This window comes from Phodopus roborovskii, unplaced genomic scaffold (genome assembly GCF_943737965.1).
Source record: "Phodopus roborovskii unplaced genomic scaffold, PHOROB, whole genome shotgun sequence".
Taxonomy (NCBI): domain Eukaryota; kingdom Metazoa; phylum Chordata; class Mammalia; order Rodentia; family Cricetidae; genus Phodopus; species Phodopus roborovskii.
The window spans coordinates 49,860,863-49,883,279 of record NW_026126433.1 but is presented as its reverse complement, the minus strand read 5'-3'; the positions used below and the strand labels follow the sequence as shown (position 1 = coordinate 49,883,279).

General features: G+C 39.9%; 2 protein-coding genes across 2 annotated transcripts in view; both read right to left on the bottom strand.

Annotated features, from left to right (window-relative positions):
* Lin9 (lin-9 DREAM MuvB core complex component) overlaps positions 1 to 22,417 on the bottom strand; it is a 215,063-nt gene that overhangs the window by 115,678 nt on the left and 76,968 nt on the right. The gene's annotated exons all lie outside the window — the stretch shown is intronic.
* Positions 1 to 22,417, bottom strand: part of Acbd3 (acyl-CoA binding domain containing 3) — a 29,667-nt gene that overhangs the window by 4,058 nt on the left and 3,192 nt on the right. The window contains exons 2-7 of the mRNA XM_051186433.1: positions 14,772 to 14,913; positions 13,638 to 13,778; positions 10,914 to 11,072; positions 9,164 to 9,338; positions 1,908 to 2,094; positions 134 to 418 (exon numbers count right to left, since the gene is read on the bottom strand). Coding sequence (XP_051042390.1) covers positions 134 to 418; positions 1,908 to 2,094; positions 9,164 to 9,338; positions 10,914 to 11,072; positions 13,638 to 13,778; positions 14,772 to 14,913 — 1,089 coding nt within the window. The remainder of the gene's footprint in view (positions 1 to 133; positions 419 to 1,907; positions 2,095 to 9,163; positions 9,339 to 10,913; positions 11,073 to 13,637; positions 13,779 to 14,771; positions 14,914 to 22,417) is intronic.

Genomic DNA, 22,417 nt, shown 5'->3' with positions numbered 1-22,417 from the left:
GCCTTCTTTGTGAGAGACCGGCCTTTCTCATAGCCTTTCCAGTCAACATCCCACTACTGAACAGAGTACCCTTGTACCCAAAGTGTTCGGCAGAAGTACACTCAGTGGCTACTGCAGATGAACAAAACCCTACCTTCTTCTTCCTCATCGTCGTCACTGGACTCGCTGACATGCACACTGACAGCAGCGTTCGGAGAGTCTGTCCATTCAAAATAAACCCCAAACCCAATGTCATAACTGTCTGTAGCAAATTCCCAGAAGAGGTATGATCCTTCCTCATGAGTGGGGACTCGAACAGTGACTACTTCTCCTCGTCGTACTGTGATCACAGAATCTGCATCCTGCCGAATCTTTTCTTTGAAATCTTTGATCTGTGGTCTTGTCCACATGGATGGAGCTGCAATCACTGGAAGAGATTCTAAAGGCAACAGGATTTACAAAAGGTGAGAGAAAAGGCTTTTATACCTGCACAGGGCATTTGTGTTCTGACACCAAGGGCAAAGAACTCAGACCAAGGATGGAGGGGAACAGAAAAGCCTCTGGCTATTGTAAGATCCAAGGTCACAGACACTCAGAGGTCATCACAGCACAATCTTACAAGTGATTTCTCCTAACACTCTGCTTTCATTTCACTCTATCTGTTGACAAGTCTTAATCTCGAGCATCCAGAGGTCCTAAGGCCTTTCTAAAAAGAGCTAAGAGAAACAGAAAATCCTGGGAGAGACAATGTCATGTGTACTGTCGCATTCAGCAGGTTTTCCACTTAAGTTACTCAGATTTGCTAATAAAAAGATTTCCTCCCATTAGTAAACACTGGAAGGGCTGGGGATGTAGCTCAACTGAGATTACTTACTTGCCTGGCACTCACAGGTCCCTGGGTCTAATCACTAGTACTACACAACTACGATGTGGAGTTCAAAGTCATCTTTAGCATAGGGAGCTTAAGGCTACCCTGAGCTGCACCAAAACAAAAAAAATAGTTATGGTGGAGCACACCTTTAATTCCAGCACCGACTTCGCACCAGAGGCAGACAGATCTGAGCTGGAGGCCAGCTAGGGCTACATAGTGAAATCTTGTCTCAAAAAAGCAAAAAACAAACAAAACCCCCCAAAATCCAATGAGATGCCTCAGCAGGTAAAGGCTACCAAGCTTGATCACTTGAGTTTAATCATCAGAACCCACACACTAGAGGGAAAGAACAAAATTTTGCAAGTTCTCTTCTGACCTCTGTGTGCACATACAGAACAAACAAACAAACGTGAGACAAATAGTGGTATAAATTCTTGGTTAGCCAAAGATGCTCTTTTTTTGAAGCTATTTCTCTGTTACTTGTTCTAAAGCCAAGGAAGAGCAGAATGGATTTCAGGAATCTTCCTTGGCTAAGTATACTTAGAGCCACCATTGTACTAAGAGGATGAAGTGAACAAACAAAACAACACCACCACCAAAAAACAAACAAACAAACAAACAAACAAACAAACAAAAAAAAAAACACATTTGAACCTCCCTCATCCTCAACCACCTAAAATTAAAATTAGGAAAATTATACTTCAAAGAAACAAAGGTCACAGAAGATTCACAAAACTGAAGCTGTAATTGGTGACTCTGACAGATGTCTAAAGGAACAAATTTCTGCTAGGATAGATAAGGGGCATGTAGCATCACACCCAGTTTTATGTGTTGCTTCAAACTGAACCCAGGGCTTTGTGGACATTAAGCAACTAAGCCTATCCCCAGCCCTGATCTTCTACATCTGCGTCAACAGAAGCACCAGATTAAGGAGGGACTCTCATACATGCAAGTGCTCTCAGAACCCAGTCAGCTTGTCTTCCTGGCTTTTGCTTTTCATGAGGTCTAGAGAATGACATGTGGATGGACAAACACACATGCTAAAAACTATACATACCTTTTGGTCCATTTTCCAAGGCTTCTTCTGCCACTTCTGGCTCAATTTCTTTTTCGGAATTGACAGTATGGGTTTTGGCCTGTCCATTAACTGACATCATGTCACTTGCTGCAGCCGAATTCACTTTTGATGATGCAGGCAATGAAGCTCCAGGCACTGCTACTTCTTGTTGCTTCTGTAATGCTGCCTACAAATTGAGAAGTTAAGATCTTCTCATCAGAAAGGCTAACTGCCCATGAGTAAAGTGTCATGCCACTCATGCATTTGCTCTATACTAAAGCATGCTAAGAAATTACCAATCAGCTGGCCTGGGGCTAGTGATGCACACCTTTAATCCAGCACTCAGGAGGCAGAGGCAGGCAGATCTGTGATTTCAAGGCCAGCCTGGTCTACACAGCTAATTCCAGGACAGCCTCTAAAGCCATACAGAGAAACCCTGTCTGGAACCCCCCCACCCCTCCCATAAAAGAAATTACTAATCAACTTTGCCAGTTTTTATTGTATATGTAATAAATATTTAATACCAACTAAACATGATTAAAGTATCAATCTTAGATAAAATTACTAAAAGCAAAATTAAGTACAGTAACATGCCGCTGCCTCCCGAATATTGCGATTAAGGGCATGTGCCACCATGCACAGCTGTGATATATATCCTTAAAATTGAGCAGAAGAAATGTTCCTTCCTTCCTCTTTTTTTTTTTTTTAAATAAAATTCAACTATATACAGGGCATAATGGCACACACCATTAATCCCAGCACCTCAGGAGGCAGAGTCAGGAAGATCTCTGTGAGTTTGAGGCTAGCCTGGTCTTCATAATGAATGCCAGGCCAACCAGAGATACACATTGAAACCCTGTTTTTCAATCTACAAAATTAGGTATGCTAAGTATGCCTATACCTACTATAGTGCTCTGAGGTTGAAGTAGAAAATAACAAAACCCCAGCCACTTTTTTAATCCTCCCATCCTCACCTTTAACTGCTAAAGATTTAAAATAGGAAAAGTATACTTCAAAGAAACAAATGGCCACAGAAGATTCACAAAAACAGAAGTTGTAGTTGGTGAATACAACAAATGTTGAAGTAACAAACCTAACCCTGATATATAGACAACTATTCTAATATGGATAGAAATATTCAATGAAAGATTATGATCACAAATTTAAAAAAAAAATTTAATTCAGGTTTTAGAATATGAGAGACCAAACCCAGCCCACTGTTAGCCTCAGGAGGCGCTCATCCACCAAGTCATACCCCTCAGACTCTAAGATTTAATAAAACTGTCAATCATAGTGTAAAAAAAAAATAAACAAAATAAAACAAACAAACAAACAAACAAACAAAAAAAAACCACTGGTCTAAAAATCTAAGAGTTATAACAATGAAGTTAGAGGTTCAAGTATTTCCTCACTTAACATTTTATACTGGACTGCGTATAGTGGTACACACCTAAAATCCCAGCATGAAGGAGGCTGAGGCAGCAGGATAGTGAGTTTAAAGCTAGACTGATCTACATATCAAGGCAAGGAAAGAGAATGAACACAGAAAAGAAAATGTACTAGTCCCACTGGCTTGGGTCAGTAATTCCCAGATACTCAGAAAGCTGAGGCAGGAAGACTGCAAGTTCAAGAACAAGCTGGGACACTGAATGAGATCTATGCCAACCATGGCCACTTAATGAGATCCTGTCTCAAAGTATAAAAAGAGGGCTGGGAATCTAGCTCTCAGTGATACAGCCTTGCCTAGCACCCAGGTCTTTAAACTGTGTTGCTAACCCATACAGAGGTCACATAACTGAATGTGGGAGGGGGGTGTCACAAAAAATCTGGCAATAGTATACAGTTTCCGAATGCACAAGGACTACAAGTTCATTCAAAATCAAATTATAATAAATCTGAGGTGTTTCCAACAGTGCTCAACCTCTGTATCAAGGCAACTTCCACAGTCTTGGTTCTGAACACACAACATTCACTTTGCTGTCAAGACATACAATACCAATGAAAGCTGCTTGATACACCTTGGCACAAACTCAAGATTATTTTACGTTATAAATTGCAGTTTTTGGAGCACACACAAAGTTTTCTGTACTTTAGTACTTTCCTGTCATTCCTCAGCATGTATACTATCAAACTAGTATGTATTTAGATTGTAAGAGATGGAGAGATGGTTAAGTGGCTAATAGCACTAACTACTATTATAAAAGACCACTTCAGTTTCCAGCATCCTCATGGTGGCTTACAACCATCCATGACTTAGTTCCAGGGTTCTGATAACCTCTTCTGGCCTATGCAGGAACCAGACATGTATATATGCATAGATATGTCAGGTAAAACACCCACATATATAAAATAAGTAAATCTTCCAGAAAAAAAAATTTTCCCGAGGACTGGCAAGATTAATTACTATAATGTTAGTTTTGTCAACTTGATACAATCTAAAATCTGCTAGGAAGAAAGTCTCAATGAAACACTGTTTATACTGGATTGACCCCATGGAAATGTTTGTGAAAGGCTGTCTTTATTTCATCAAATGATGTGACCCGGCCCATTGTGGGCAGCACTACTCCCTTGACAGGGGATCTTGAACAGTGTAAGCAGAAAAAAACCCACCTAAAGCAACGCCTTTTTTGTTTGCTTGTTTTTAAAAAGGTTAATTTATTGTTTTGTGTATATGGTGCTCTATCTGCATGTACACTTGCATGCCAGAAGAGGGTATCAGATCTCATTACAGATGGTTTTGAGCTTCTATGTGGTTTCTCGGAATTGAATTCAAGACCTCTGCAAGAGCTGCCAATGCCCTTAACTGTTGACCCATCTCTCCGGCCCGGCCCTGAAAGCAACATCTATGCATTCATTGCTCTCTGCTCTTGATGGTGGAAATGATGTGACCAGCTGTCTAAAGCTCCTGCCACTGTGACTTTCCCAAACTGATGAACTGTAACCTGGAATTGTGGGCTAAAATAAACCCCTTCTCTCCTCCATTAAATCTTGTCAGGGTGTTTTATCACAACAACAGAAATGAATGTAGGGTAACAAATAAGGGTACTCACTGCCAAGCTGGCTGATCTAAGTTTGACCTCTGAAACCAGTTTGAAAACTGGCTCCAGCAGGTTCTTCTCTGATGTCCACATGCACACAATATAAGGGTGACACTCTCCTTTACACACACACAAAGTAAGTAACATATTTTTTAAATGTCCTGAATCAAAATGGGAGCGTGAGCTGGGTGTGCTGGCACATGCACTTAGTCCCAGCATTCTGGAGGCAGAGGCAAGTGCATCTCTTGAGCTTGAGGCCAGCCAGGTCCTCAAAGTGAGTTCTAGGACAGCTAAGGCTACACAAGAGAAACCCTGTCTCAAAAAACAAACAAACAAAGAAGGGAGAGTTGAAAATACATTTAATATAAAGGACATCTATTTGGGGATATTTCCAAATCAAGGTGGGAGCAACTATCAATGCTACTTTAAAACCTATTAAGTCAGCCCAGCATGGTGTTGTACATTTTAATCCCAGCACTCGGAATGCAGAATAGGAGGATCTCTGAGTTTCAGGCCAGCTTGGTCTATAGGACAAGTTCCAAGAGAGCTGGGGCTACACAGAGAAACCCTGTCTCAAAACAAAACAAAACAAAACAAAAACAAACAAACATATTAAGTAATTTTTATCTTTTAAAGAAAGATTTATTTCATTTTTAAACTGTATGTATGTGGTATGAACATGTAGTCTGTGTGCCTGTAGAGGTCTAAGACAAGTCGTTGGATCTCCTAGATCTGACGTTACAGGCAGTTTGTGAACCACCTGATCTAGGGGCTGGAAACCACAAAAGCAGTATATGCACTTATCCAGTGAGCCATTTCTCTAACCCCTTATTAACTTTTGGAGGAATCATAACATACATGCAGAAAGAGGCACACACAGTGCAGTCCTGAACTCATTCCCTATCACTAAGCCTGTAATCCCAGTACTCTAGAGGTGTGAAGGCTGGAAGAGAAGATGTTCAATGTCAGTCTTGGTTGCATAGTAAATTTGAGGCAAACCTAGGCTACATGAGACCCAATTTCAATTACAATTGTGCAAACCGTAAATTATACAGCTTAATTATTTTCATCTCAAAAATATTCATGTAACCATCACTAAGAATAAGAAATTATACCCCAGAATCCTTTCTAGTTCCTTCCTCTAGACACCTTCTCCAACAGTATTTTCAGACTTAAATGCTTTGCCTACTTTTAAATCATATATAAATCATTGTATAATATATGCTTTAAGAATAAAAGTCTGTCTTTTCCTTTAATCTCAGCATTTGGGACAGAGAGGCAGGTGGATCTCTGTGGGTTTGAGGCCAGCCTGGTCTACAAAGCAAGTTCCAGGACAGGTTCCAAAGCTACAAAGAGAAACCCTGTCTGGAAAAATAGAAAGAGAGAGAGACAGGGGAGGGGAGAAAAGAGAGAGAGAGAGACAGAGGGGGGGGGGAGAAAAGAGAGAGAGAGAGAGAGAGAGAGAGAAAGAGAAAGAGAGAGAAGCTAGGCAGACTCACACCTTTAATCTCAGCACTCAAGAAGCAGAGAAAGGCAGATTTCTCTGAGTTCAAGGCCAGCCTGGTCTGCAGAGCTAGTTCCAGGACAGCCAGGGCTACACAAAGAAACCCTACCTCAAAAACAAAACTTTTTAAAAAAATTTATTAAATAAAAAGAGTCTCAGTATGCAACCTTTGGCTGGCCTGAAAATCAGAGAGAATCCACCAGCCTCTGCCTCTGAAGTGCTGGGTTTAAAGACATGCAAGACCATGTGTGGCCCCTCAACATTAATTTTGTTAGGCCTATCTAAAGGGTTGCAAATAAGTGTATTTTTACTGCTATGGTATATTGCACTGTAAAAATATAGCATTTACCCATACAACTAGTTACTCATTGTCATTTGGGAATGTATATGGGGAGCAGATGAAGTCCTGAATGACTGTGGTGCTGAATTTGCTGTATGTAAAAAATGCAGGTGACAGCATTAAATACCTTTTAAACACACGGCCTCAAAAAACAAAACAAAACAAAACACACACACGGCCTCTACAAGAAGGCCAAGGGTTGATACTATTGATACTATTCTTTTAACAAAAAACATTAATCACAAGTAAGTATATGTTTACAGGATTACCTTACCAAGAGAAACACGAATGCTGGCCTATTTGAATATGTAATTCATATAAGAAATCATTTCTACAGGAAAAATATTTCTCTCTGCTGCTATATAAAACATGGTATTTTTGTGTGTGTGTGGTTGTTCTTCAAGACAGAGTTTCTCTGTGTATCCCTGGCTGTCTTGGAACTAGCTCTGTAGATCAGGTTAGCCTCAAATTCATGGATATCCACCTGCCTCTGCCCCCTGAGTGCTGGGATTAAAGGCGTGTGAAACCATCACCCAGCTAAAACATAAGATCCTAAAGCTTAGATTCTAAATCACTTCCAAGGTTAGTTAAAAAAAAAAAAAAAAAAAAAAAAAAAGCACCAGCTATCAGAAATATACATACAACCAAAACAAGTCAGTACATTGAAAACATTACAAGATGGTGGAGAAGGAGAAGGCATTCTTGAAACTCTACAGTAAAACCAATAAACCCCCTTCTCTGGAGCCCAATGCCCAGGACTTTTATCTAATAGATATAGCAGGCTGTAATTATTTACATAGCTCTTTCTTTTAAATTAAAACAAACATGCTTTGGAAGAAGTTTTAAAAAGCACAGAGGAGCTGGGTATAGTCATGCATACTTTGTAGTCCCAGCATCTGGGAGGTAGGACTTGAGTCTACACAAAACCCTGCCTTAAAAACAAAAGCAGAAAAGTACAGGAACAGACTCAGAGCAGACACCAGCATAGCATGTCATCAAAATTTCATACTTTAGAGGAGTTAAATTCTTTCTTCCTTCCTCTTATGTAAAATTCATTAGTAACTGTTAAAAAAAGAACTTGAGTGGTAATGAAACTGTAAGACTGAATTCTTAGGTAGCCTACTGTGCCTATCTATTCCCAGAAGCAACCAATTAAGAGTTTGATAATACTAATTCTGAGACTTTAAATTCCATTTCTTGGATTTATCCTACCAGAAAGACTTCTTCCTCATAAACTGACAGTGGACAATGAATAAGACAGTATACAACAGCAATCTTATCTCACTGCCTATTAAGCCCCCCCCCCCCCCGAAAAAAGGCAGGGGAGTAAGTAGAAACAGGCTATAGGAGAGGGAGAAACATCTCTCAAAAATGATGCTTATTAAACTGTGGTTTAGTATCTTTCTGACCCTCTCATAATTTCTAAAACTTTATATAATGAATAATGTGTGTATGCTGATTTTGTCTGTTAAAAAGTGTCACAGCCCAATATGGTAAACATTTATAAATCAATTAATTTAGCTACCTACACCCCCCCCCCAACTTCTCGACCTCTTCCACTTGGGGATAAGGTCCTTCTAAAGCTGCCCAGACTCAGCCACCTGGGTAGTTGGTACTACAGGTTTATACTACCATGTCCAGCTATTATGTTCTCTTCCTTTTATAATCCTGTAAGATCAGGAACCTTGATCTTGTATCTTATTCTCATAGAACTTGAGAAAAAGCAGGAAATCAGAGCAACAGTAACATGTCAGAAAATCAAATGATAACGGCAGGGCAGAGTCAGGACAGAATCCAAGTACCATTTCTTAATGGTACTTAAACTGCCTTCTGTATTTCTGGTTGTGAACCTGGCATTTAATAGCTGAGCCATCTCTCTACCCAAACTACCTAAATGTTGAAGCAAATATTTAGGAATGGGTTGCTAGAGAAGGAGTACATGCTGTCTTGAGTTATAATGGTCTGGCCCAGCTTTGAGGGGCCAGCCTATGGCCTTATGGGAGGGAAGGCCAGCCCCTAAAAGCTGTCTGACCCAGACTCTGCATGTTCTGCCTAAAGGATGTTCTTAACACTAAGGCTAAGCTCCCAGTCCTCAGTTCCAGGGGCACTATTACAGTCCACACCAGACTCACTGTTATTACACTAGGCCTATACCACTCCAACACAAAAACATAAACATAAAAACCCAAAACAATATAAAAGTACACCTCTGAGGTTCAAGAGTTTGTACAATGCTAAATCGACTGCCTAAAAGATCAACTAAAAAGTTACTTTATACCTTAGAGGCTAGCTAATGCAAAATTCATTTGCAACTGTTAGGAAAGAAACTGGGTTCCATGGAAACACAACACCTTTGCTAAAGCTGCCATCATACCTGTTGCTGTGCAAGCTGAACTTGATACAACTGTTGCATGTACTGCTGATAGTGCTGCTCCTGCAGCTGGCGGATGAGAATCTGCTGCTGTTCGTAGTTCCCTGGATACTGCTGGGCTGCGTATTGCTGGAATTGCACGGCAGTCTGCGAGTTTAAAGCTGCCATTATCTGCTGCCTAAAAACATTAATAAATACATGCCAGTCTGACAACAGGAGACTGTTCATAACAAAATAAAATGTCCTACTCATTCTTATAGTTTATAACTTAAAAATGACTAAATTAATTAACAAAAAGCATGTGCTCCGGGCCCAGAATACTTAAGGAAAAAACTGACCTCTAGCTTTTTAAGTTTTTCAAAAAAAAATTGAAATGGAGAATATCAAGCACATCACCACCATCAACATCATCATTAACATTTCCTGTGCTCTTTTGAGCCCTACAAGGTTCAAAGCATTTACACGTACCAACCCACTTAGTGTTTGACAATACTATGAGGTTGTTTAGCAATTGACCAAGATTTGACTGCAGTCAGATTCGGGAGTTAGGACCCAAATCTACTAGTCTGACTCCAGAGACTGCACCAATTCATCATAAGATGATGGGCTGCCATTTGGGCATGGATGGGTGTTTGACTTTGGCTATGGTTTCTCTACCTAAACAGCCCAGAACAGCACCAGGGAGAACAGCTAATTGATATCACAGGTTCTGTTAAGGATGAATAAAACAAGTGACAACACAACAGTCAGTAGCATTTGACTTAAAGATGCCTTTATTAAGAAGCACTGAGGATAACAATAGCAGAGCATGCTGCTTGGTTTAGTGATCTCTCCCATCCTTCCTCCCTGCCTCTCTCCATGGGGTAGAGCCCAGGCAGACCTGGACTCAGGCTCTGAAATGTTGGGATCACAGATGTATACTGCTGCACCTTGTATGGAGACACCAATTTCTATAGAATTATAACTCTCTTTCTTGCCTTCCAGAGACAACTACATGTTTCATAACTGTATGTGACCACTTACCAAAGACATAAAATCTATTTATAACAAATAGGCTGGTAAATAAAGCAAAGACTTCAGATACTGTCTAAAGCATGACACTGGGCCCATCAAATCCAAGAGAATGACATTAAAAACCTCACTCCGAAGTATGACAAGGCCATGAATCACTTTGAGGCTAGATGAAAAACTAGCTGGAAACAATGAGGAGACCTCAATGTACCCTCAAGTTCTCTGGTTTAACTTTTCTGCCTTGCTACCCTTGGATCCCCAGGCCTGCTCCCCTGTGTTTACCTCTTTGTATCTACAGCTGCCCTTTGAAAACCAGCTGCCATGTTCTGTGTTGGGGCTGGAATGGCTATCTGATATGAGTGGGTTAGCCAGGCTCTAAGTCCTCAGAATTTTAAACTGGGCCTCAGATTCTAGCCAGCCTCTCAGATACACATAAAAAAATAGATGACAGAATTCCCAGGTAAGACAGCCTTCTAAAGACAAAGAACAGAAACTGTAGACAGCAGTGAGAAGGAAGAGACAGACTAAGGAGACATGAGATCGTGAGAACTTAGACACCGGACTCAAGACAGAGCAACTGAGCAACCTCAACTGCTGTTCTAGTCTCTAGGTTTTATAAGCTAACCCCACATTTCTTCAACACATTATTCTTTGATAAAAAACAAAAGCCACTGTTAAAAATGAAAGGAGCTAACATGAGTCTACCTGCCAGGCACACAATGACATTCTAAGGCACACTCACTTTTGCTGCTCCAGCCGAAGCCTCTCTTCTTCTATTCGCCTCCTCTCTTCTTCCTCCCGTCTAAGCCTTTCCTCCTCCTCACGCTTCCGCTTCTCTTCTTCCTTTTGCAGACGCGCTCGCTCTTCCTCTTCACGCTGCCTGCGCTCCTCCTCCGCCTTCCTACAAGGTACAGAGCAAAGAGAATGAACTCTGCACAGTGATCTTACTTTCAAATAATTTACATTTCACTTCCTAGTGAAAAATAAAGACAAAACCCTTTCCTGAGAATAGCAATCTGTCAAAAGTTCAAACACATAAACTTCCACAGAGTGAAAAGTTAAAATATGGACTCAATCTCACAACACAATCTCATTAAACCAAGAATATTAGATGGTTCTTTCATAGTCTTAATGACAAAAGTAAGCAAGAATCAAAACAGGCGAATTCAAAGATGTTACATCTGATTCAACAATGTATATAATATACAAATCAACTTTCTATGTTACTTCACTTTCATTAAGCATCAAGTGTTCGCCTGACATGGTAGCTCTTGGCACTGGGGAGGCAGAGGCAGGTCGATCTCTTGAGTTCTAAGCTACCCAGAGATAAACAGAAAATCCTCTCTTTAAAAAGGGATTGGGACATCGTGGTGCCTTTAATCCCAGAACTTGGGAGGCAGAGAAAGGCTATCTCATGAATTTGAGCCCAACCTAGTCTATGGAGTGAGTTCTATACAACCAGGACTACACATAGTTTACAAATCCTGCTTTGAAAAATAAAAAAATTAAACGATAAAAAGGGATGGGGTGGGGAGGGCTAGAGAGATGGCTCTGTAGTTAAAAGCACATTCTGCTCTTTCAAGAGATCAGAATTGGGTTCCTAGCACCCACACCTCTAGTTACCAAGGATCTGATGCCTTTTTTTTTTTTTTTTTTTTTTTTTTGGTCTTCTGAGAGTACCTGTACTCATGTGTACATACACATGACTAAATCTACGAATAAATTTTTAGACACAGCGTTTCTCTGTATTGCTTTGGAGCCTGTCCTGGAACTTGCTCTGTAGATCAGACTGGCCTCAAACTCAGAGAGATCTACCTGCCATTGCCTCCCAAGTGCTGGGATCAAAGGTGTGAGCCACCAATGCCTAGCAGAGTAAATCTTTTTAAAAAGAGACTCAAAATAGGGGCTAGAGAGATGGCTCAGTGACTACAAGCACTGGCTGCTCTTTCAGAAGATCTGAGTTCAATTCTCAGCAACCACATAATGGCTCACAACTGTCCCAGGTGCTCCAATACTGTTTTCTGGCTTCTGAGGATACTGTATACACAAAAACAATACAGGCAACACACACACACACACACACACACACACACACACACACACACACACACACACAAACTGAAACTCAAATATTATCATTAGGGTACAAAACATCAGATTGAGTTCTAGAATCACCAGGACTACACAGAGAAACCCTGACTTGAAGGAAAAAAAAAATGTAATTTATGTCCCTGAATTTGTTTGTTTGTTGTTTCAGGCAAGGTGTGTCACTATGTAGCCCTGGCTGGCCTAGACCTTGCTCTCACACTAGACTGGTCTTGAATTCTGAGTACTGGTCTTGAATTCTGAGTAATCTGCCTCTGCCTTCCAAATACCAGAATTACAGGTCATGTGTCATGAAGCAAGACACTTTTATAATTCTCTAATTCTCAGGCTATTTCCCCCCCTATATTTCTAATTTAAGTTTTATTTTATGTATATGGGTACTTGTTTTATGTATATCTGCAAATGACTTGTGTGCCTGGCAGTCACGGAAGCCAGAAAAGGGTGGAACTGGAGTTGCAGATGGCTGTATGTCTCCTCTACACGAATGCTAGAAAATGGACCCAGGATTTTGGAAGAGTAGTCAGTGCTCTTAACCACTGAGCCATCTCTCCAGCCCCTGAAATACTTATTTCTACCCCAGGATGAGTAGGAAATCAGATCCCCAACTGTTCCTAAAGCCTATCAATCAGAGGAACATCAGTGTTAATCTTTACTGTACTGATTTCATTACAGAGGATATTTACACAGTCTACATTGTTAAGAAAAAAAAAACAAACCTCAAAATAGTTAATGGAGGTGGAAGGTGGGACAGCTGTGTGCCATCACACCAAGCCAAGATGTAATTCATAACAACAGAGAATCTCAGAAACATAAACAGTGAGCTCAGCAGCATCTACTCCAAATGCTGGAAATAATAGAAGCCATCTAGGATCCAAAGCCAACACATATGTCTGTGTAAGCCCTCCACCACCCAGCATAGCTAAAGACCAAGAAATGGAATAGGAACATTCCAGAAGACAGAAACAAATGGTACATCAGACCAGAAAAAAGGGAGGAAGAAGTGAATGAATCTATTGTTGAGCTTGTTGTAGTAAGACAAAAGTAGCCAGGGGGTGGTAGTACACATGTGTAATCCCAGCCCTCAGGAGGCCAGCCTGGGCTCCACAGTAAGACTCTGACTCAAAGAAAAACAAAACAAAACAAAAAGAATGCTGCTGTAGATGGAAGGTCCATTTCAAGGGTGTAACTAGAGGAAGCAGGCCCCTTCCTTCCAAACTTATACAAAAACCTTCGCACATCGGGAGTTTCTCAAGAAGTGGGAGTGAGGAACAAAGAAAGACACCTGTCTGGAACAGACACCCACAAAGCAAACAAAAGAACCAGTGCACAGTGGCCCCACTCCCTCGCCCTGTGCCATCACCTTCTTTTTTCTTCTTCTTCCTTCTCTATTCTGTGGGAAGCAACATATGCTGAAAGGAGAGGACAACACCTATTCAGAAGCTTCACAAATTCTACCATGGCATCCTCTTTGGACATGTTTCCCAGGGCTGCCCATTCTCTCCTGCAAAGAATAAAGACAACAGTTCCTTTCCCTTAGCAAAATGATAATCTTATTTAATTAAACTATATGAGAAATACTCAATTAAAATGAAAATGAAGTATGCTTTTACTGGAAGCAAAAAATTCAGAATGTCAACTTTCAACAAATCGATATTGATATATTAAATAAGATACCTAAACAATCAAAAATATAAATGCATTTTGATTATTCACACTTGTCAAAAACAATCTATATTTTCTTTTCTTTTTATATTATAGCTTGAACTGAACAAAAATACTCCATTTTCTGGCACAATTATGCATGTCTCAATAAAGGAATCAATAGTATGTATTTTATTTTTTATTTAGTTTTATGTTGATGGTAGTTTTGTCTACATGTTTGCCTGTGCACCACTCATAGCCTGGTGCCCTTAGAGGACAGAAGAGGCCATCAGACAACCTGAAACTGGAATTATAGATTCTTAACAGTTGAGCCATCCTTCCAGTCCCAGTAGTTTGTGTTTTAAAAAGCTGTTTTTAAATATTATTTAGAAGTCAGATGACATTGTATTTGTTGTATATTCATAGCCAGATAAGTAAACTTCTTCCATTATGAGCAAAATGAATGTTTCAGTTGCTATGCTAAGAGTTAACTATTTACACCATAAACAATTCACATTATGCCTCTTTCTAACATCATTATTAAATTTACTAAATAAGAAAACACTTGTTGGTCAGGCGGTGGTAGCACATGCCTTTAATTCTAGCACTTGGGAAGCAGAGGTAGGTGGATCTTCTTGAGTTTGAGGTCATCCTAGTCTACAAAGTAAGTTCCAGGACAGCCAAGGCTGTTACACAGAGAAACCCTGTCAAGAAAGAAAGAAAGGGGGGGGGGGGGAGGAGAGGAAGGAAAGGAGGGAGGGTAGGAGGGAAAGGAAGGAACGGAGGAGGGAAAGGAAGGAACGGAGGAGGGAAAGGAAGAAAGGAAGGAAGGAAGGAAGGAAACACTTGTTACCTTCTATCATTCCCCAACACATCAAAGAATCCAACTTCGGGGCAAGTGTCTGGGTTATATGGGCCCAAGAGAACCTGCTTATGCAGTGCCACAAACTTCAGTTTTTCTTCATAAGTTGGATGAAAAGCTTTGCCATCTTTTACTGAAAGAAAAAGTATTTAAAGAAAATAATTGGTATTGGCAAAATACACAATTTTCAGTACTGTTAAGTGCAGTGATACCTTGTTTGTTTATACTCTAACAAATAAAGCTGAGGATAGGGACAGAGCTAGCTACTACCGAGGTCTGTGCAGACAGACAGACAGGAAGTGGTATGACTGGACAGAGAGGATGAGAAGACACAGGAGCTTTGTCTCCCTGTGGCTGAGATGTTAGTGAGGTAGAGGTGGCTGTGGTTTGCTCCTTTGTCTCTGATCTTTCAGCATTTACTCCTATAGAATTCATGCTATAGGGAAGGCACTGAAGTTTGCTATAAAGACAATAACTGCCTATAACAGATAAAAGCAGTATACTATTACTTTATATACTAAAACTTAACAGTTGGGGCCTAAAATAGAAATCCTTTATAAAAGATTTTCTCTTCTTCCTCCCCCTACCATTCCTTTTTTCTTTTCTTTTTTTCCTTTAAGTCAGGTCTTACTAATAGAGGGTGATTTCTAGCTCTTCATGCAACTCAAGCAGGCCTCAAACTCAGTCCTTCTGATTCTTCATCCCCTAAATACTGGGATTCACCACATACAGCTGACTTTGTTGAACAACTACCATTATTTATGTTAAAATTACCATAGAGAAACACATCTGTTAAAGTGCACGTAGGTATGTAAACAGTATTGTTTGAACATTTAGACATATATTAAAAAATATACAGTAATAAATTTTAAATGGTCCTCCCACATACAGGCCTTTTCTGTATAGCCTTTGCTGTCCTAAAACTCACCCTGAGTGTGGAGATTTAAAGGCATGAGCCACCACCATCTGGTTTAAATGCTTATTTATTTATTTTTTTTTTTTTTAAAGATTTATTTATTATGTATACAGTGTTCTGCCTGCATGCCAGAAGAGGGCACCGATCTCATTATAGATGGTTGTGAGCACCATGTGATTGCTGGGAATTGAACTCAGGACCTCTGAAAGAGCAGTGAGTACTGTTAACCTCTAAGCCATCTCTCCAGGCCCTCAATGCTTACTTTACTGTTGTTATTTCTATATATTTGTGAGATAGGGTCTCATCATGTAGCAGGCTGGCCTGGAACTCACTATGTAGTACAAAGCTGGGTAAAAACTCAAGAGATTTTTAAAAAATGATTTAAAAATAAAAACAATTTAAATCACTTTGAATAAGATCGTGCATCAACAAATTATATATACTTTCAAAGGCTGTATTTAAGTTGTAACTGCTCTAATGAGGCAGTATGATGTTTTGGCAGAGGCTTTGGAATCAGAGTGGGTTTAATTTCATCTTAAGACATTTCTAAGCTATTGTATAAGTTACTTTATTAGTTAAGTCATCAATAAAAAGAAGGTTACATTGCACTTTCAGAGGTTAGTAGTACATTATTATTAATACCAACTGTGTGATTCTTTTTCCTTATCATTGGCTCTGGTAGGCTTCCATATGCGCAGTAAGAAAGAAGACAGCCAGGCATGGTGATGCATGCCTTTAATTCCAGCACTCAGGAGGTAGAAATAGGTGGATCCAGTTTGAGGTCAGCCTGGTCTACAGAGTTCCAGGAGATTCAGGGCTACACAGAGAAACCCTACCAAAGGGGGTAGGGGTGGGGGTAAGAAAGCAATGGAGCAAGCAAAAGTCATGGGTGACAACACACATCTATAACCCCAGTTGAGACAGGAGAATCACTCCACGTTTGAGGACAGTATAAGCTACAGAGTGAGTTCAAAGCCAGCCTAGATTACAGAGTGAGACTGTGTCTCTGAAAAATAAACACAATAACAAAGAAAAAAGAAAATCAGAATTAAAACATTTTGACAAGAAATGACTTAACTATTACCAATATTCAAAAGCAGTAATAAAAATGAGCTCTGGTAAAATAAAAAACCTTTAAGCACCCCCCCATTGTGGTAACATTCATTAAAACAAAACAAAACAAAAAAACAGATGGCAAGATGGCTCTGCAGATAATTTGACAACCCCAGCTTTATCCCTAGAATCCACAGAGTGGAAGGAAAGAACTATATCAAGTTGTCTTCTAACCACGAGCCTTGGCCCCTCCCCATAATACAAAAAAAAAAAAAAAAAAAAAAAAAAAGTATAAATCATGTACCAATTTCATCATGCACACAGTGGTGGTCAAAATAAAGTCACTGAAGAGTAAAAACATCCATTAATGTATATAGACATGAAGCTTAGCGAAGAAGACAGAGGTTGTCAACAAACATCTAAAACGGTATTGAACTTCACTGATCAAAGAAATTGAAATTATATTACATACCACCACATCCCTATACATTCAGATTTTTAAAAAGCTAGACATTACTAGGAGTTGATAAGAAGGGGCTGGAGAGATGGCTCAGTAGTTAAACTGACTGCTCTTTCAGAGAACCTGGGTACAATTCCCAGCATGGTAACTCACAACCATCTATCTATTAACTCCAGTTCCAGAGGCTCCAAAGCCCTCTTTTCTTGTCTCTGCTGGCATCAAGAATGCATGTGGTGCACAGACACAAATTAAGATAAAATACCCATATACATAAATGTTAAAAAATAATAAAGGTTAGTGCCAGTGTGGTGAGGCAGAGGCAGGTGAATCTCTGTGAGTTTGAGGCCAGCCTGATATGGACAGTAAGCCAGGACAGTCTGGGCTACACAGTGAGACCTTGCCTCAAAAGAAAAAAAAAAAAAAAGTGGTAAAAACCACTATATAAATATTGCATCAATCCTAACCCTGCACACTGCACAGTCTTTAATATCTCTAACATGAATGAATGCAAAGCAAAAGACCTCAAAGAGTCACACAAAGTAGATTAGTCACAAAATGGAGGACTAGGAGACTAGGAGTGGCCCTCAAGAGGACGTAGTCGTTTTTACTCCCTGTACCATTCACTATCATAGGAAAACATCTGGACAGACATAACTGTTCAGAGATGCCTCTGAAGAAGGACCTGATAAAACTGGAAGGGGAATGTGACAAAAAATTCCCTTATGTGACTCAATATTTTTCTAATAGTAAAATTATGCAATATTTCAAACAAATATTAATTCTAGTATTTCTGTGCATGTGTGTTCTTTCCTTCTACCTTTATGTAGGATCTAGGTATAGAACTCAGGCCTCCAAACATGCAGAGCAAGAACTTCTTTCCACCAAGCCATGGAGCCATTTCAATGAGTCTCCCAACACCTCCCTCCCTCAAAAAAACTTTTAAAGTCAGAAAAAAAAAAATGTGTGCATACATGTTTGTGCACGTGAATGCAGGTGCCTGTGGAGGCCAGAGGCACTGGACTCCCCCCCCCCCAAGCTGGAGTTACAAGCAGCTGTCAGCTGCCTACTCTTGGTCTTCAGCATTCTACATTCTTAACCACTGAGCCATCTTTTGCATACATGCACACCCAGATACTTTTTAAAAGATAGATTGTGGAGCACATGCTGCTCCTCCACCTCTAACTCCAACTCCAAGGGATCTAGGCTCTCTTCCAGACTCTTGAGGGCAACTCTTTGGTTTTTGTTTTTAAAGATTTTATTTATTATGTATACGACATTCTGCCTCCATATATATCTGCACACCAGAAGAGGGCACCAGATCTCATTACAGATGGCTGTGAGTCATCATGTGGTTGCTGGGAATTGAACTCAGGATCTCTGGAAGAGCAGACAGTGCTTAACCTGAGCCATCTTTCCAGCCGCTGAGGGCAACTCTTACAATGTTATTTTAATCAATGATGCTCATTACTAAGATGTATATATATGTCCATGTATACATGCATACACACACACCTATGTGGCAGCTACAAGTTAATGTTCAGTGTTTTCCTCTATCACTCTCCACCTTACTTTGGGGGTGACAGTATCTCTGAACCTGGAACTCACAGATCTGAGTAGACTGGTAGGCCAGTAAGGCCCAAGGAGCCTCCAGTTTTAACCTTCCCAGTAGTGGGATTGTGGGCACATGGCCATGTCCATCTTTTACATGGATGCTAGAGACCTGAACTCAGGTACTCATGCTTACTTGGCAAATACTTTTTACTGACGTAGCTACTCTTCAGTCCTACAAAGACCTGTTTAATATTTGTTCAACATAATAATCAGAGCTCCTACATAGAAATCACTGTGCTACGTGCCAGCAATGTATTTTTCTTAGAGTTTATAAAATATTGAGATTCAATTAAATACTGTAATTTGTCTAGTATTCAGGAAGTTCAGGAAGGAAGATCAGGAGTTCACTGTTATCTTTGACTACATACCAAACTCAAGGCCAGCCTGGACTACCTGAAATGCTCTACCAAAAGAACAAAGCAAAATAAAAACCTGTAAACTGGCACACTTTTAGTCCCAGTACTTGGGAGGTGAAGGCAGGCAGATCTTTGAGTTCAATCTAGTCTATAAAGCAAGTTCCAGGACAGGCTGTATATATATCTAGGGTCTATATATGTATCTAAATTATTATATACTTATGCCTAAAGACAATAAAGGGAAAAGTAAACTCCAACTGTAATGAGTTGCAGAGCAACAATTAGAATTGTCTGAGGCTAGTCCACCTGAGTACAGAGAAGACATAATTATACATTACTAATTAATAAATTATTGCTGTTCATTATTTTAAAACATTAAGACATTTGCTAAAGTTGTTTAAATGCTTATTTTTTAAAGAGTGACTTTTTTTCAGACAGGGCCTCACTATGCATCTCTGGCTAGCCTGGAACTTGCTATGAGTGCTGGGATTAAAGGTATGCACCTTCATATGTCCAGATAAATTATGTTTAAAGAAGTCAGGAAATGAAACTATTTCATCCATCCATATGACTGCTATCAGCATAATTCACTGCTTGTATATAATACTATCCATACTATAAATGGGCATAATTAGTAGCAATGTTAGCGTAACCTTAGCTACAGAGCAAGACCTTGTCTTAAAACAAAACAAAAACACGTTTAGCTGGGTGTGGTAGTACATGCCTTTAATTCTAGAGCTTAGGAGGCAAAAGTAGGCAAATTTCTGAGTTTGAGGCCAGTTTGGCCTACAAAGGGAGTTCTAAGACAGTCAGAGATACCTGGAGAGACCCTGTCTCCAAAAAAAAAAAAAAAAAAAAAAAAAAAAAAGCAAAAGAAAACAAAAATTGTTTTTACATATGTTTATTTATGGGTAGGGATGGGGTGGTCAGAGGATAACCTGTGGGAGTTAGATCCTTTCTTCTATGGTGTATACTCAGGTAACAGAACTGAGGCTATCATGTTTCACAGCAATACCTTTGTTCACTGAGGCAATAGAAATGTAATGCAAAAATTCAGAGGGTTCTCATACTTACTTTCTTAATTTAAAAAATTCATAATTTTGCCAGGGGTAGCATTCAAGAGGCAGAAGCAGGATCTCTGTGAATTGAGGCCAGCCTGATCTACATATCGAGTTCCAGTACAGGTAAGAGCTACATAATAGAGATCTTATAACAGAAACCAATAAAGATGTATTGTGTATTAGTGTTAGCTTGCATGTATGTATGCGTACCACATTTGTGCTTTATACCCAACAACAGTTACAAAAGGTACTGTATCCCTTGGAACTGGGGTTAGGTGGTTGTGAACAACTATGTTGGTACTGGAAACCAAACCTAGGTTCTCTTCAAGAGCAACAAGTGCTCTTAACTACTGAGCCATCTCTCCAGGCCCGCTCGCACTTACTTCTTTTAGTACACGTAAAACATTCCTTATAGTGATTGTGCTTTAAAAGCCAACTTAGGGGCTGGAGAGATGGCTCAGGCTACTCTTCCAGGAAACTCAAGTTTGGTTCTCAGCATCTACAAGGCAGCTCACAACCATCTGCAACTCCAGTTCTAGGGGATCTGATGCCTCCTTCTGACCTCTGCAGGTATTAGGCATTAAGAGGTGCGCGCACGCTCTCTCTCTCTCTCTCTCTCTCTCTCTCTCTCTCTCTCTCTCTCTCTCTCTAAAACAAACAAAATCAATTGGATCTTTCCACTAGTTCTTAGTATTTTCATTTTCATGCCAAACATATTCAAAGGATAAAGTAACTAGATAGTGCTTTTGAATTATTTTCCTCATTGTATTTCATCAGAAAGAAGGACTCCTTCCTACCTATTCTCACCTTCTATAGTGAAAGAACTGTCTAAAGCCAGACTGAGATCCAACCTTGCTTCTTATTAGGAATGACTGAGTGGCTTGGGCCAGGTCCCTTAACTAAGTGCAGATAACATGGAAGTCTCATGGGGAGATTAGATAAATAGTGTGCAGGCAACTTTCACCTGGCATCTGGTAAACATCTGCACTGTAACTACAGACAGCCATTAGTGTGAAATCATAAACCAATGCAACCAACCTACTAGACTAATATAATACAGCCATCAAGTATGAGAGAAGGAAAAATCTAGGCCCTGAATAACTCAACAAAAACAAAACATAAATCCCCAAGTTAAAGCCATCCCAGAAGCATAAAGCTTCGCCATTCTTTTGGACCTTAACATAAAAAGCTAAGAAAGGCCAACTTAATCTTGCTCAAATAGAATTAAGAGCAATTTACTCTGAAAAACAGTCAGTGGTTCTTCATCTAAAAAAAAGGCTAAACTGTTTCCAACTTCATTGTGTCCTTCTAAGATCTGAATTCAACTTTCTCCTCTGTCCTATATGCCATGTCCCAAACACACATCCCTGTCCCTTCTGGAATGGTTGTTTCCTCCACCTGTGCTACAGTTGTCAACGAGCCCTTTAAGTCTTCTTTCAGACTCCATGCTCCTTAAGAACAAAGATGATTGTACCATTCACATAATAGTGATTCCAATATTAAACCTTATCCATAAGAGCACAAAAATCCCTGGCATTTACATAGTAAAATATTCACTTACAGATCATAAGAGACATTTTCATCTACCATGTACACATCCCATCCCCTGGGGTAGAACTCAGGGTCTTGCCATGAATGCTGTTACAAATGCTGAGCAAGCACTTCTTCTTTGTTACACCCCCCAGCCTCATCATTCTGCTTTCACTTTATCAAAAAATTGAGAGAGAGATTGACATAGTAAGCTCATCACTGACTTGATTATTACTATGACAAGTATGGAACACAAAACAGACTCACAGATTCCAGGTAACACTGTTGCCATTGTTTTTGTTTCTTCCTTTAAATTTTATTTCCTGGGGGGGCGTCGTGTGTCTTACATCTATCCCAGAGTGGTCTTGCACTCACTATGCAGCTAAGAATGACCTTAAACTTCAGATCAGCCTCCTAAGCCTGTGCTGTGAGTACAGGCTTGCACCACCACACTTTGCTTACACGGTACTGGTGGTGGAACCCAGGTCCTAAAGCTAGATAGGCAAGCACTCTACCAACTGAGCTACATCCCAGGCCCTTCCAGCTAATTTTCAATAGAAGATAATCTTGCTTTCAAGATTCATATTTAGTCCATAGAAAACAAAATGTAATTTAAAAGAAAAAAAATGAGCTGGGTGGTTGTGGCACAC